Here is a 17,427-nt window from a genome sequence, read left to right on the forward strand (position 1 = left end):
CTGTGAACAATAAACTGCATCACAATAGCCAGGGCTACCATTGGACTTTTGTACCGCCCTCTTCATGGGAACATCCGTCAAAAACCTGAACAGGCCACAAGTTATTCAAAATAACACCCTCAGAACTGCGCTGAGCATTCCTAAAAGGGAATTGCTCTCTCAGGCCAGAAGAGATGTGCACTGGTTGCCAGTTAGAGTGCATTCTATTTAAAACACTGGCTATCACACATAAGTGCCTCTCCCGCACTGCCCCCCCTTACTTATCGGAAAAAATAATTCCAATCACCTCGTCCAGGCCCGTTCGAGCTCACCATTCCAACCAGATCTACGTGCCCGCATTCAAACGAGCTCAGTTGGGAGGCTCCAGCTTCCAACATCTAGCACCAAAAAATTGGATTGCCCTGCCCGCATTACTCAGAAATGAAGCCTCATGCACAGTCTTCCATAAAACTCTCAAGACCAAACTCGTCAACTAATATGTTCGCGCTAGTCCATCACCAGACCCATCGACAATCAATCTGAAATGTAGTTTGCATACATCTTTAATTGCCTGTGTTGATGACTTGCTTCCTTTGTAACCACGGAACCTCTATGCCAGATATTGTAGTACTGTCACTGTAATTCTATTGTCTTGGGTTTTCTGTTTCTCCCCCCCTCGCTGATGTCTTCCCCATTGCATAAGCCATTAAGATCGGGTTCCATTAACCCCACCATGTAATTTTAACTGTCACTGTAGTTTTTAACCGTGATTGCTGTATCATTATCCATATGCTGTATTCCTCGCAACTTGTAACAGCGCCACGATGCCTAAGGGCCGACTTGTGCACTTTATAAATGTAAAAAATAGTCTATAAATGCAACATATGAGCTAGCCTCCTTCCTGGCTCTGACCCTTTGCAGAAACACCAGTCTGATGTTATGCGTGGTGTATGAACCTGGCCGAAAGCCAGCCTGGAAGGGGTACAATAGATACTTTGTCTCAACCCAATTTCATAAGCCCTTTAAAACCAAGGTAGCAAAGAGTTTACCCCTGGAGTCAAGTAAGGAGCGGAGTCTGTAATTTCCAGGTAAGTCTCGGCCATCTTTGTTAAAAACGGGGATCAGAATTGAACCGCACCAACATGACGGAATTCTATGTTCCTGACAGATTCTGTCAAAAAATAGGTGTACAATCGGAGACCAGCCATCTGCTGGAAAGGCCATTTTGGCCCGTGGCCCTTGAGGATTTAAGATGTCTAACGGCCGTCCCAATGTCCAAAATACTGCAGGCAAGTGGCCACTTCTTGGCCTCGGTTTCAATCACAGTTTCTTTCAATTCACTAGATTGTTGGCTTGAACTAACATGACAAAGCCAAGTTTCCTACGGAATTGGATTAATTCATGACAATTTTGTATTGCCATTTGGATTTTGGTCTCCAACCTTTTCCAGCTACATAACCAGCTTCTATACGTCTGATTGGTCCTTGCAATTGAAACCTTCAGTTCATTCGAAGGACCCAGAAATTTCTAAGCACTCTGATCTCACGGTGGAAATGCCTTTTGGCATTGAGTATCCTTATATCGAATGGTGCTGATGTTCTTCTGATACATGCAAAGGAGCTTCTAGCCGGTACTGACCCAAACTTAAGAATAAAACCAGAGAGCCATTTTGCGATCTCTTCAGTGGTGTGTTATTTCAAATAATAGAAATTAAATGAAAAGACTTTCCCTACGGTCAGAGAGATCCTTTCCGCATTCTTGACAGTCTAACGTATACGACCCCAGCATGATCGACCCTTATGTCACCTGTGTTCACTAGCACACTGGGTTCCACTCTAGGGTCAATGAGATGGACAGAAGCGCATGGTCACTATCAGTGTTCGGGAGAATAGAAAAACCCAACGCCCTATCCAGTGGTGCATTATTGACTCAAATGTAATCCAGTGCACCCTTGGCACGTTCATTACTCCATGTCGTTTTACCTGGGCAGTCCCCCAGCGTACGCCCGTTCAGTTGGATCACAGTCCCGGAGGAAGGTCAACCATTTGTTGCCCTTCCTACTCGTCTTGGGATCCAACATCACACTCCCTGGCCTAATATGCTTATATTGAGTGGCTAGCATCCTGTCAACACAGTGGGAGTTTAGAACCCCACCAATAATGACCAGCTCTTGCTCAAAGCTAGCTAGCCGATCAATAAGGAACTGATCTATAGATTCAAAGATGGCTTCTGATCATTTGTTGCCCGGGGCATCGTATATATTTAAAGCCACCAACAATTTATCCCCTGAAGCGGTACTAGGGTACACCTCTATAGTCCTCAAATTTCCCTTGGCACTTTCAACCCCAAGCCTTCTCGAATGAAAGCACTTGGTATCTTTCAGGTTTTGGTGTGGCAGCACCAAACCGTGGTGTCCTTTACTACAGGTTGGCCAGCAAGGTGCTGAAACACTAAGAGGAGGTGCATCAAGAACATATCTTATTTTACGCAGTGAATCAATATAAGTTTGAACCATAGTTGCCGTCTCGGATAAATAACAATGAATACAAGCAATGTTATACCCTTCTAGTTTTATAGGCTTGACAAAATCAAAGTCTGTGGAATTCAAGCCACGTAAGACACATAAGAATGGTATTCTATGAAGAACGGCAAGCATCATGGAGCGATTTAACCTCTTAGTAGACTGCAGGGGCTCCACACCTATAGTAAAAACTTTAGGAACGAGAACAGCAGAAGAACAGTGACTGCAGCAGAAGTTATGTTAGTACAGGGCATGCTCTGTTGACCCTGAACTGTTCTCAATGGTCCTCAATTTTCTTCTGGGTGACTGTCTGGGCCCACAAGGGCAACACCAACTCCTCTTCACTCCCCTCACTTTCCACAGTGACTTCTACTTCGTCCCCTGTCACTGCATTTATGTTTTTTTTATTTTTTTTATTTTACATTTATAAAGCGCTCACACAGCCCGCAGGCATCAAGGCGCTGTTACAGGAATTGTTTGTTTTTCTTAGTTGCGTATTTTTTTTTGTCTTAGTTACGTATTTATAACGCGCTTAAACACCCAGAGGTTTCTAAGCGCGGATCCGGGGATCGAACCTGTTGTTGCTTCGTGTCGTCTTCCAAGACGCGCACGCTGCCGCTGAGCTATCCTCCCGGGACAATATTGTCCATGTTGTCCTTAAGCACCCAGCTAGTCAAAGTACCAACATTTTTCAGTGATCTTTTATGCCTGCATGAATCCCTCTTAGTTTAATGGGTCGGTAGGTGCCGCTGGAGAAGCCTGAACCACTTTATTTCCTTTTCGAGCTTGAAGTTGTTCCAGGTGCCTCTGCCTTCGAGTAGGATAAAGGAAGTCAGTGGAATTACCTATAGGGCTCCCGCCAGGTACCCCGACCACCTCAACAACCTGACCTCCCTTTACGTCATCCTAGAGTACTTGGGGTATGACTGCCGTTCCAATGTGGGAAGCCACTCTTGCGGGGCTCGAATCAAATTAGGCTTTTACTTGTTGGCGCAAAGAGCCCTGAGTCTTGAGATCTTTGTGAATTCTCCCACACAACTTTATCAAGATTTTTATGGCAAACTGCATGATCCCGTACCCTGGAATGGGGGTGGGGGGGAGAATTCGGGAGACCGCAAATTGTCACTGTCACCAGAAAGGGATGACGATTGGGTCATTATGCCATCCTCATTACCCTCATTTACTGAGTCAGGAAATAGTACCAGGGTAGCTGAAAGTCTCGGGGCAAAAGGTTGTGAATCGTGGTGTGGTAAATCGATGTCCACTACCACAGCTGCAAGCGGCCCCACATTGGACTGCCCTGCAAGTTGCTCTGCAGTGCATAACATAACCCCAGCAGCAAGTCATCCTCAGCTCACGATTTTATAAAGGAGTTTTGTCCAGGGGCTTGTGCACTTCAGTTATGCGACGAGGGGAGCGGCATGCACAAAAGCCCTCTTCATATCAGGTTGAAAATTAGCAGTTATTTTACCACACCTTTGCTCTCCCTGCGGGAGAGCTATCTTGGAAAGTTCTTCTACGCCCGTCTCTACGATAGTCAACCAGCCCACCAGGACTTGATCTCCCGCCATGGTTACATCTTCGTTACAGGCCTTTCAATTTTTCTATGGTTGTTTCTGAAGATTATGAAACTTGGCTTTATGAACAGTTTAACCCGGCATCCTGTCTGGTGTTTAAAAACACACTATCCCCTGTAGTAAAGGCGACGTCTTACTGCTCTTTGCTGTCCGTCAGCGTGGAGAAGAATATACAATTCCAACTGAGCGATGTTGCTCATATCTTGACCCCAAAGACCTCACAAGGCCACGTAGGCACCCCTTCAGCTGCAGAAAAACCACATCTATTCTTGTGTGCTCCGGGCCGAGTGAAGTATTATATTTTTTCTTTTTTTGAGGTGTAGCTCTGGCTTCTCCACATGACCACCAACAGAACCTCACTCGGCAAACACACGAAGCACACAGCAACCAGCTGCTAGATAGAACAATATATTCTACAGACTCTAAAGGGGATGCAGGACCAGAAGCCAAAAGAAAGAAAGACTTCTTGAATCCCTAACAAACCCAGGCTCACTTGCCTCTGCACTCCGGGTGTTCTCCGTCACGGTAAGCATTCCTTGCACAGCTTGGTGCTCCTTGCAATTGTTGGGCCCCCATAGTTTTTGATAGCCTATGATATTTCAGTCACCTGTGCAGTCTGCAAAGATGCAAGAATACTCGGACACGACTCCGGACTCGATACCCGCCAAGAGTAGGCTTAGATGTCCAACCCCCAAGCTGCAATGGACATGATATGATATGATAGTTTATTTATATAGCGCCTATACACGGTGTGTTTCAAAGCGCTTCAAGGCAAGGGAGGGAACAAGGGAAAATACAACCACATTCTTACAGGCCATGAACAGTAATGATGTGAAATTAACTATCGTACTCGGCCTGACGACATTTCAGATAGTGCAAGAGCTAAGACATAGATAAGGAAGGGAGGGGGAGAGTGGGAAGGAAATGGAAACAGACAGGCGACTACCGTACTAGGCCTGATGACATTTCTGGTAGAGCCGGAGAAAAACAAAAGGTGAGGGAGAGGGGTGCAGAAAGGGAGGGGAGGAACAAAACAAGCGACTATCATACTAGGCCTGACGACATTTCAGATAGTGCTGGAGGGATGGTGGAGAGGCAAAAAACAGTAATGGGAGGGTGGAGGAAACGGACGAGGTTGCTATCATATTAGGTCCAGGGACAATTCTGATAGAGTAAGTGCATAGAAGAAAGTAAGGGGAGGAGATAGGAAAAGGGAGAAGGGAAAGGAGGAGAGAAAAGAGAGTAAGCAGTCAAATAGAGTGGAGAAGCAAGAGTGGAGAGCGAATACAATTGCAGAAGTCAGTAGTAACACATAATGTTGCAAGCCAGGATACAAGATGAAGATGGGAACAGCATGATTCAGGGCCACCATGAGTACAAGATGCAAAGGAAGTCCAGCATGAGAGTTGAGAAAGAGTGACACACCGTGAATGAATGAAGCCCATAAAAGTCAAATCCAGCATTGGCCACAAGACAGTGATGGTGAAGGAAGGCACCAGGTGGGCGGGGATTGCTAAGTGGTGAAAAAGAGCAACAGGCAGGAAGGTACCAGGTGGGCGGGGCTTGCTAAGTGGTGAAAAAGAGCGAGAAGCAGGAAGGCACCAGGTGGGCATGGCTTGCTAAGTGGTGAAAAAGAGCAGCAAGCAGGAAGGCACCAATTGGGCGGGGCCTGCTAAGTGGTGAAAAAGAGTGGCAGGCAGGAAGGCACCAGGTGGGAGGGGCTTAAGCCAGGTGACCTAGATCCACTTGCACCTGCTCCCCATCTGCAAAGCAAAAGAAGCTGGAGGGCTCCTTAAGTAGGGAAACAGAGCGGGAAGCAGGAAGGCACGAGGTGGGCGGGGCTTGCTAAGTGGTGAAAAAGAGCGAGAAGCAAGAAGGCACCAGGTGGGCGGGGCTTGCTAAGTGGTGAAAAAGAGCGGCAAGCAAGAAGGCACCAGGTGGGCGGGGCTTGCTAAGTGGTGAAAAAGAGCGAGAAGCAGGAAGGCACCAGGTGGGCGGGGCTTGCTAAGTGGTGAAAAAGAGCGGCAGGCAGGAAGGCACCAGGTGGGCAGGGCTTAGGCCTGGTGATCTAGATCCACTTGCATCTGCTCCCCATCTGCAAAGGAAAAGAGGCTGGAGGGCTCCTTAAGTAGGGAAACAGAGCGGCAAGCAGGAAGGCACCAATTGGGCGGGGCCTGCTAAGTGGTGAAAAAGAGTGGCAGGCAGGAAGGCACCAGGTGGGAGGGGCTTAAGCCAGGTGACCTAGATCCACTTGCACGTGCTCCCCATCTGCAAAGCAAAAGAAGCTGGAGGGCTCCTTAAGTAGGGAAACAGAGCGGAAAGCAGGAAGGCACGAGGTGGGCGGGGCTTGCTAAGTGGTGAAAAAGAGCGAGAAGCAAGAAGGCACCAGGTGGGCGGGGCTTGCTAAGTGGTGAAAAAGAGCGGCAAGCAAGAAGGCACCAGGTGGGCGGGGCTTGCTAAGTGGTGAAAAAGAGCGAGAAGCAGGAAGGCACCAGGTGGGCGGGGCTTGCTAAGTGGTGAAAAAGAGCGGCAGGCAGGAAGGCACCAGGTGGGCAGGGCTTAGGCCTGGTGATCTAGATCCACTTGCATCTGCTCCCCATCTGCAAAGGAAAAGAGGCTGGAGGGCTCCTTAAGTAGGGAAACAGAGCGGCAAGCAGGAAGGCACCAGGTAGGCATGGCTTGCTAAGTGGTGAAAAAGAGCAGCAAGCAGGAAGGCACCAGGTGGGTGGGGCTTGCTAAGTGGTGAAAAAGAGCGGCAAGCAAGAAGGCACCAGGTGGGCGAGGCTTGCTAAGTGGTGAAAAAGAGAAGCAGGCAGGAAGGCACCAGGTGGGAGGGGCTTGCTAAATCGTGGAAAAGAGCAGCAAGCAGGAAGGCACCAGATGGGCGGGGCTTGCTAAGTGGTAAAAAAGAGCAGCAAGCAGGAAGGCACCAGGTGGGCGGGGCTTGCTAAATCGTGTAAAAGAGCAGCAAGCAGGAAGGCACCAGGTGGGCGGGGCTTGCTAAGTGGTGAAAAAGAGCGGCAAGCAAGAAGGCACCAGGTGGGTGAGGCTTGCTAAGTGGTGAAAAAGAGAAGCAGGCAGGAAGGCACCAGGTAGGAGGGGCTTGCTAAGTGGTGAAAGAGTGGGAAGCAGGCACCAGGTAGGCGGGGCTTGCTGAAAAAGAGTGGCAGGCAGGAAGGCACCAGGTGGGCAGGGCTTAGGCCAGGTGACCTAGATCCACTTGCACCTGCTCCCCCTCTGCAAAGGAAAAGAAGCTGGAGGGCTCCTTAAGTAGGGAAACGGAGCGGCAAGCAGGAAGGCACCAGGTGGGCGTGGCTTGCTAAGTGGTGAAAAAGAGCGGGAAGCTGGAAGGCACCAGGTGGGCGGGGCTTGCTAAGTGGTGAAAAAGAGCGGCAGGCAGGAAGGCACCAGGTGGGCGGGGCTTAGGCCTGGTGACCTAGATACACTTGCACCTGCTCCCCATCTGCAAAGGAAAAGAGGCTGGAGGGCTCCTTAGGTAGGGAAACAGAGCGGCAAGCAGGAAGGCACCAGGTGGGCGGGGCTTGCTAAGTGGTAAAAACGAGCGGCAAGCAGGAAGGCACCAGGTGGGCGGGGCTTGCTAAGTGGCAGAAAAGAGCGGCAAGCAGGAAGGCACCAGGTGGGCGGGGCTTGCTAAGTGGTAAAAAAGAGCGGCAGACAGGAAGGCACCAGGTGGGCGGGGCTTAGGCCAGGTGACCTAGATCCACTTGCACCTGCTCCCCCTCTGCATGAGGGTACCAAGGGCCCAGCATGCTTAGAGTTCCCCGCTGCCCCAGTAGACGCTGATGCTGAAGACGGGAGGCACCCGATCGGACCACTTCAAAAGAAATCCAGACCTCCATTGAAGTTGGAGGAAAGAACCATCATTCGTTGAATGAGCGTCAAGCCGCACTGATTCCAAAAGGCTAAGGACAAGCTGCTTTCGACACTCAACTTCTGACCACAATGCAAAATAGAAATCTCCTTTGGAGAAAATAATCTGTAATGAGTATCGGTCATGTTTCTAAAATCTTTTACCCAATGGGTATATTTCAGTTAGTCCTCTTTAACCAACTAGAATTCAGGAATGAGTTTTTGACTGCCCACCCTCTTATTTTGAAGATTTGAACTTGACCAGTGCCGTTGAGTTGTTCTTTGGTTGGAGTGCCTTGAACCTGTGTATATTTTGCATCACTACTTCACCTGATGTCATCATGGATTGTGTACATTTTAGTCAGTTTGTTGATAGCAACGTTTAGGATTGTCTAGAAGATGGCTGATGCGGACAATAACAATTCCCCTCTTATTTTGCAAAAGGCAATTTGATTGGAAGGTTCTACGATGAGTCTGGGAGGCCAACAGAGGCATTAAGAGCAGCAGAGGCAGTTGCCGAAGAAGGACTGAAGCTGAAGGCGCAAAGCGACGAGGAGAAGAAGCAGTTTCCACCTTGCAACTCGGAATGGACATCTACGACTGGCAGCAGAGTCTGGTGTTCAAAACAAAGGTAAGAGCATGCTCCTTATTCTAGACCACATGTAACACATGGAGAAATAGCATGTGTTCTAGCATGCATTAACTAGGACAATGAAAGTTCACAATTAGTGCTGATGATCTTTACTCTCTATTGAAATTGCTATATGGATTCAGCAACTTCCTCCGCTTTTGCATACTCTGGATATGCAACAAAGTTCTTGTCCAATCGGAATTTAAGACAAGATTTTGAGTCTGCAGTATTTTGCTACTACTTTTGGGGTTTCGAGTTTTTTTACAGGTGGAAAAGTCATTATTCCCGCTAGAGTGCTTTTAGGCAAGTTAAAATATATATTCATTTTAAAGCACAGGTATTTTGTGTGAAATCCATACTATCTGAAATCCATACTATCTGCATAGCCTGAGTGACAAAGTCCACTGCTTAACCATGGGGGCCAACAGTGCCATGTTCAGAGTGGGGAGGGTGCCACCCCCAGGTATTGAATACCGAACTGAAGGGGGATTTTCAGACCACTGTCAGTGGGTCCATGCACTAAGGCGGGAGGGAAGTCGCATGCTGATGCAACAAAACCGTAGACTCACCTATCCCACAACCTAAAGGTATTTGTGGAAAAGAGACTGTAGTCACACACTCTAGGGCAGAGGGACCAGCCAAAACACCTTTAGAACAAATCCAGGGTCAGCAAATCGAAAAAGCTGCCTCCTCCTCCTCTCCCCCACCATAAGAGAAACTTTATTTTCTTATCTGGCATTGAAGATCAAGGTGTTTTCCTACCCAGCTGTAACGAATATGCAGTGGAACAGTATCACCAGTAGGCAGAATTCTCCTTCGAGCTTTGGCGAACACAAGCATTCTTCAACTTCCTTTTGGTGGTCGCCCAAGTCTGAGATCGAGAGCTGGACAAGAGCAAAACAAGCATAGCATACCATGCGCAAGACGGAAATGTTATTGTAAGGCAGAATTTTCCCACTTGCCTCAGAAGAGCTTTTTTTTTTAAAGAAATTCAAATTTAGAGGAATTAACTCAAAAGGTTCATAGTCCTGCATGACAGGGCTCCCAAATGAATCTAAGATGTTAGGTGGGCTTCAGATCTTTTGAATGACCCTCCACTCCCCAATACTCAAACCAGCCTCTGGTGCAGATCTAGTTGCACTGCCTGGGAGGGGAGGATGAGAAAAGGTAATCTAACTAGCCAGAAAAATCAGGGAGGTTCTAGCAGATTGTAGAGGTGTAAGGAAGCAGACTTTGCCCACAAAACCGTGATCTTACTGGGCCCAGTGGCATTGAGAATGTACAAGTGCAGCGGAGAGGGAAAGGGGAAGGTGCAGGGGCGAGGAGAGAATTGGAAAGTGCTGAGCAAAGGGTAAAAACAAGTGGTAGTGCAGCCAGCAAGGTGGCAATTGCTAGACTTAAGGCACAGACAGGGGGTGTCTGATAAGTGTAGATAAGGCAACTATGGGGTTTCAGATACAGACCCAAGTGCAAGGGTTGTCAGGAGGCAGTGCGGGTCCATGGCATGGTGGGCATGTACCTGGGCCCGAAATCGGAGGGTAACCAGGTGCACGGTGCCAAAGCAGACAGATCCGCAGGGGAGAGGAGTAGAGAAGGCAGAAGCAAAGAGGAAGGTCTTGAGGTGCTTCCGGAAACTGAGATGTTTCTCCTCAAGTTTGAGTGACAGGGAGGATGTTCCAGAGGGAGGCCCCAGCCGAAGACGCAGATCTACCCCCAGCTTGTTGCTTGGAGAAACAACTGGCCCTGAGGAAGTTGGAGGAGCGAAATTGAGCCAATTTAGCTTCTCCTATGCACATCTGGAGCTAATGCACCCTTTCTGTACACATGGCTTTATTAGCTAATGAAACGAAACCTGAATTTGGAGAAATAATTTTCTTAAAGGCATGGTCTAGCAAAAATGTTTATTGTCCCTACGGGTCGGCCATGTTTTTTTAAGCCTAAGTGGCTCGATTTTAGAAAACTTTCCTATGGACCTTACCCGAGTTTTCGTCCATTAAACGCACGCGAAAACAAGCACCAGGGAGCCGCCATTTTCTGATAATCCTATCTTTTCCCCGATCGCCCTGGCTGACCTGCTTTTGCGGCACTAAATCAATTCCCCCGCCCCTGAGCCTGACATTATCAAAACATTCATATTCCCCGCCTCTCCCCGTGACGTTACTGTGCTGCGTAGGCAAACGCGCCGAGTCGTCTTCTGCGCGACTCCACACAGAACCCGGAAACCAACACAGATCAACTCACAACACAGCGCGCCACAGTTCGGAAAATGAAACAGCAACACGGTACATTTGGTAAAGTACATTTATTTGACATTAAATGTTTAGAGAATATTCAGCAATTGCCATATGAACTCCGGAAGCCATTTATTTTCTTTTATCTGTATCCGCAATAACTGTTCCGTTTCATCTTGAGTCACGCGCTGTTCCTTTATGGTACACAGGGTGTTCATTTTCGTAAAAAGAATCACTTTGGAAGCACGGTGAACCGCAAGGCTGTTCCATCAACTAGGCACTAGTCCAGCCTAAAGGTTGTTACGTTGCTTCTAGCCACTAGTACAGCGTAAGGGCATGTGGGCCCTTGGCGATCGTCCCATAATATGGTGATCGTGCTCCAGTTGTTGACACGAAGCTGCAGGTGTCTGCTGAAGAATCCATCCGCCGGTGTCTCAAACAGATGGCAGTGGCAGAATGGGATCAAATACCTGTTATGAAAACAAAAAAAATGATAATTAGTTTCGCTAGTCGAACTTCATTAATATTACTCATTTTATTTATTACGGCCGATCAGAAACTATTTGCTTGCAAGGATAGTTCAATGGAGTATGTTCGTCTCTAAAATCAATGCGAAAAGTAACGAGATAAATCGAGGCCAACACACAATGGTAAACGACAGTTAGTCTACATGCGTGAGGAATGATATGATATATGATATGGCATTTGTAACGCGCCTATACTCCAGTGTTTCTAGGCGTGACGAGGCAGGTGGGGAACAAGGGCAGACAGACAACGATCCTACTAGGCCAGGTGTCTTTCTGATCGCGCATGGGGAAGGGCTGTACATGGTTAGTTGAATACAAATTAAATAATAGGGCCAGCTGGTGGCAAGTGCAAGGTAAATGCCGGGAGAAGGGGCTGAAGGATACAGAGACAGTCCCGTAGTGCAGGTAGGCAGTGCAGGGAAAAGTGGATGGGCCAAGGACCGAGATCGGTGAGACCAGTGGACCTGCATGCCCATGTGCCCACTACGAACAGTTTTACTTGCTTTTCCTAGCTCTTCATTCATTAATTTATTCATGCATTCATTCATTAAATCTTCATTCCGGTATAAAAGCGTGTGAAGATTTACTTACATTATATTTGAAATTTCCATTGTGTCTCTTCGTAATGCAGTCTGTAAAATGGACCGTGCTCTTGACAACGATTTTTCGTATACTGACCTAAAATGAAACTCGGTCTAGTTTCTGAATTTTCTGCCTTATCGTCTCTTACGTTATTGCGCACTCCCTTCAAATGTAGTTCTTTCGGCATGGTCCCTGTCTCAAGGTCAAAAAACAATAGACCCTTATACTTCCAGTGCGACTTGTGGGCCTCATCTGGGCGCTGTCCTTCGCATTCTTTATTTCCAACATCACGTAGTATAGGCATCTGTGAGAACTTGAAGTTTAGAATCCGTCTATGTAGTGCGCCTCAATGTGCAAATGCGAACTGGCTTCTCTCCCAAATGCCACGGCCCGCTTGGCTGGCACGTTCTAAGTGCCCCAATTTTGTCCCCGTTGTCTGCGAGCTTTGCAGCCCAAATTGAGACATTTAATTTTTGGCGGAAGGTCAGGGAAAGTATAAAGTACCACAGGAGTTGAGTTAAAAGTGAGATTTATTGTTTGTTTGTTTTATTATTTGCAATACGCAAGCCTCCCCTCCGTTAACAGTGCGCAGCATTTACATTTACATGAGATGAGACATGAGAAAAATATATACATACACATATGTGAGGTGAATAGAGAGAATTCAAAGATGACACCCAGCTTGTTTGCCACCCATGATGGTGAAGGTAGGGGTTAGGTTTACAGGTACACTGTACAATAACATTTATTTACAAAAAGACAATCGTATTGCAATTATTTAAACCGGGATTTGTACTTCACAATCAGCTGTGCTTCGGGTGGGCATGGCACAGTCGCAATGTTCGGTGGCAATGGATCACTGCTCTGCACAGAAACGTCCAAAATTCCATATCTGTGCTTCTCTAACACAGCAACAATAAGGCCTTTCACAAAGTCGAACTGCATTTCATCTAAGACTAGTTTGATCACCCATTGCTTACTTCGTTTTGAAAACACCTTAGTGTAGCGAGGCATCCTTACTTTACCCCTAGTCCTAGATTGTTCACGTCCGACATTGCTGTTATGGGCCAAGACCGCTAGTAGAGTGCGATGTTTCATGCCCCGAAAGCTAAAATGCAAGCGCTTTGGCCTGTACTTTAGGCACATATTGTGGAACACCTCCAAATCTCCTGTGTGACAGAATTCTGTCGGTCCTCTCAAATCTCTTGATAGAGTTTTGTCGAAAACAATCTTCTCAATGGCTTTGTGTGTCGGTGAAGATGGAATCAACCACTTCTTCTTCCGTGCCTCCTCTGGGGACAAAGGGCCATGTTCACATTGGTGGAAATGTTCATTTGCTTTCGAGCGGTGAACGTTGGTACAGTGGTGCATCAGTGACCGCCATTTTTCAAGTAGTATTTCCACTGACCCCTCACAAGTTTTTGAGCTCCACCAAAGATGGTTGGTGATAGAATGTGACCACTGCAAAATACTTTCAAAACCTTTTTTTTCCCTGTAGCCGAGATTTTCTTATTGATTGATTTAGCAAGATACCATACGTCAAATTGGTGTTTAATATGTGGGAACTGCTCTCTCATTGTCTTGACAATTGAAACATGTCTATCCGTGGCTATGAGGTCGATGTGCATTCCCCTCGATTGTAGATATTCCACTGATTTTATAAAACCTAGTTTCTCCATGGCCACTGAGGATGTACATTGTGTTACCTGCACGACCACCAAACTCACAATTTTCTTACTATCCATGTCCTGAAAGTGGTAGGTGCAGTACTTGGCAGAAAATCCAGGGCTGTCGCACTGTCCATCGCCGGCTAGCCTGAATCGTTTGCCTTCGAATGTACTTGCTAGAGACAATTGTTCAATTTTCCAAGCATCACTAATGGCTGGAAACAGATAATCACGTTGGTATATGTAGTACAGCGCTTTAGAAATGAAATGGAGTCCCACAAACTGAAAGAAAGCCTCTAACTTTCTAAAACTGGAGCCACTAAAAAGTGATGCAGCTGCACACAGTAGATTGCCTGCTGGCAGTTTCCCCAGCATCGGTTGTGCAGACCATGAGAACCTATGATTTAATCTACAGGCGGCATTTATTTTGACGTTACTGCCTTTTATTTGACGAGTCACATTAATCAATGGCTTCCCACATACTTTCCCTCTAATGGAATGCACACATTTCAGCATACTTATAATTTCCATCAAACAACTGTCGAATACAATGTATTTGCTCTCTTTCATTAGACTGTCAACGTTGTTTCGACCTTTGACGTTGTGGAGATTTCAACACATTGGAAAGTAATATCGCTGATATCAAGTTCTGATGCGTCTATGGATGCTGCGGCTGGTTCATTCTCTGTCATTTCAACATCTATCACTTCAACATTGATGGGAGAACACAACAATGTCGACAGGTTTTTTGGTGGCAAATTTTTGGCGGGTGTAGATTGTGTAAATTGATCTGCAACCACTTCAGAGCTATCTTCAATACATTCAATAACATCTTCTTGTGGTGGTGCGGTCGCACTGTAGCTATGGTCCAATGCAACTTTGCTGTAGTCTCCAAACACAGTTAATTCATGTTCTGGCCATTGGACATGAGCATCTCGAGCCTGAACACGTCTCGCCTCAATTAATAGTTCCTCCATAGTGTACACGGTCTGGCAAGCCACATCTCTCATTCGCTTCACTGTCTGTGTGTGTATAGTTCTGACACCCACGGGTAACTGGAGGAGAGATTGGAAAAGGGATGTTCAGTTTAAACACAAGATGGAGTGTAGTAGAATTGAATGGAAAAAAACATAAAATAGTCCCCAGCACAAACCATTTTTTTAAAGGTATGAACTGTTTGTAACTAACCTTTTTTTGTTTTTTTTTCTTTGCAACTTTTTTGACTCGACCTTCAACATCTGCACTCTGTAGCTCTGATTCGTTTCCGCATGTCCTCCCTTCCTCTTGCGCTGCAACGACTATATTTTCTGTATCCGCATAGACAGCACGGAATGAGGCTCCATCGTCTCCCTGAAACATAGTACTTTCATTACTATGTATCAAAATATTGTTAGCATAAAACACACATGAGGACGAACACACAGGTACATCTCAATAGCCAAACACGATTTAATCATTGTTGCAACAATCAAACGACAAGTATTCGACCAGTGATGATCTATTTTGATGGAACTGTCAGTATCCATACCTCTGGCTCTGCATGGACTGCCATGAATGGTTGTATTGGAGAGGAGGCATCCGCATCTCCCTGAAACATAGTACCTGCATTAGTATGCTTTTCAATATTGGAAACACAACACACACTTGGGGTCGACGGCACAGGTACATAAAAAGAGATAACCACAAATGATGCATTGTCCAAAAGAATCAAGGAAAATCCAAATATGATCACATTTCATCGACTTATTTCAACGATTCCTTTACATCTGCATCATCTAAATGAGATGTTGTGATTGTGGTGGAAGCTCCTTCGTCTCCCTGAAACACAGTACTTGGATTAGTATGGTTTTCAATATTGGAAACATAACACACACTTGGGGTCGAACGCACAGGTACACATAAAGAGATAACCGCAAATGATGCATTGTCCAAAAGAATCAAGGAAAATCTAAATATGATCACATTTCATCGACTTTTTTCAGTGAATTATTTACATCTGCATCATCTAAATTGGATGTTGTGATTGTAGTGGAAGCTTCGTCGTCTCCCTGAAACACAGCACTTGCGTTAATAGGGAAGAAAGTATAGCAAATGGAATCACGTTATATGATCACGCATGATGGAGCTGTCATTATCCATACCTCGTGCTGCTGAAGAATATCTATGGATGTTGCAAATGTAGTGCGCGCTTCCGAAAGCTGTTGCGCCGATTCGTATACTTGAATGTCAGGCTCTGCATCAAGTGCAGGGGTTGACGCTCCATCAACTGCCTGAAACATAGTACTTGCATTAGTGAGGATTACAATTGTGAAAACATAACACACACCTGGGGTCGACAGCACAGGTACATATCAACGGCTAACCACGAATGAAACATTGTTTAGAACAATCAAACGACAAGAATGCCAGCTCTGATGATGACGCTCAATGGAGCTGTCAGTATCCATACCTCCTGCTGTTGAAGAACATCTAGAAATGTTGTAGATGTGGCGGACGCTTCAGCATCTGCCTGAAAGACAGTACTTGCATTAGTATGGATAACACTAATTAGAACTGAAAACAAACACCAGTGGACGATAACTAAGGTGTATATCAATTGGAAAGCAGTAACCATACATTCGGTAAAATAATTACACAATAGAATAAAACTATTACTTGACATGCATAAAACAAGTATGTAGCGGATTAGCCTAGTAAGATTACCTGATACGTGCTAGAAGTGGTTGATAACAGCAACCACGTCAAGGATGTAGAATGTTCTTGCTTCAGATTCAAGGGATAGTCAAGAAGTTGTAATGGTCAATTAATGATTGATAATGAAATGCGAATATTAAAAATAGCCATGTAAGCTGACAGAATACTTGAAAAATGCTCAATACAGCACAGTTCCCTGTCCCCATATATATATATACATTGCGTTTGTGGGTTATGAAATCGAAAAAGAATATATTGATAAATGTCATTATTCAAAAAACTATACACTCATATCAATATCGAAATTATTACAAGGGATAGAACACCTACAATATCAATTAATGCATTCGGCTACCTACACACTACCGCAAGGCCTAAAGCTAAATCCGGACACTTGACTCACGGGTGGCGGAATGTGGAGGAATAGAGTGGGAATATCGTTTTCGCGCAATTTCCGTGTCGTTCGCCGTTTATTCTTCTTTGTTACCCAAGATGTTGTGTACATGTCCAAGGAAAAGTGCCGGCTGCAGATGCGGTATCGATCACCCCTCTTGTCCTGTAAGACTTGTTGGACTCTACTTTCCAGCTCATCCAGTGGATATCCGCAATGTCTGACCCATTCTCTTATTCGATCAACAGTTTTCGGGAATACATGCATTGTAGTGCCTTCAGATTTAGCATGGGTCTTCGAAGGGCAACCGCTAATCGAACAGGCAGGCATTGTTGATAAATCTGAAAAGTAAATATCGACATTATTATACAATCTTCAAGAATAAAGATTTGATACAAAAGTAAATGAATCATACAATGATCAATGCAAGGTTTGTTTTGGTCGCAGGAACTATACCAGTTCATTATGTGCGGCTTAGTATTTGCATAAGTTGCAGAAATGTATAAATGATGTGCCTAAAAACTGAACATGTGACTCATCCCTTGGATATTCTGTATTGCACGAGAAGGGAACATGCTTACATTATAGACTGGACCCCCGAAGGGTGCAATTCGATGACAATAGACACAGATGAAAATAAATAGATCTATTGATAGCATAGCAATGGAAACTCAAGTCAATAGCAATGAGACCAATGAACCTAGCACTATTGTGTACTCAACTCGTAAATAGATAGAAATGTAAAAATCTGCGAAAT

At 45.7% G+C, this 17,427-nt stretch overlaps 1 protein-coding gene across 1 annotated transcript in view; it reads left to right on the plus strand.

Annotated features, from left to right (window-relative positions):
- Window positions 1–17,427, plus strand: part of CYB5D2 (cytochrome b5 domain containing 2) — a 109,809-nt gene that overhangs the window by 62,689 nt on the left and 29,693 nt on the right. Inside the window, exon 3 of the mRNA XM_069614720.1 lies at window positions 8,392–8,578. Within this exon, the coding sequence (XP_069470821.1) occupies window positions 8,392–8,578 (187 nt within the window). The remainder of the gene's footprint in view (window positions 1–8,391; window positions 8,579–17,427) is intronic.

This window comes from Ambystoma mexicanum, chromosome 9 (assembly GCF_040938575.1).
Source record: "Ambystoma mexicanum isolate Mex_15411 chromosome 9, UKY_AmexF1_1, whole genome shotgun sequence".
Taxonomy (NCBI): Eukaryota; Metazoa; Chordata; class Amphibia; order Caudata; family Ambystomatidae; genus Ambystoma; species Ambystoma mexicanum.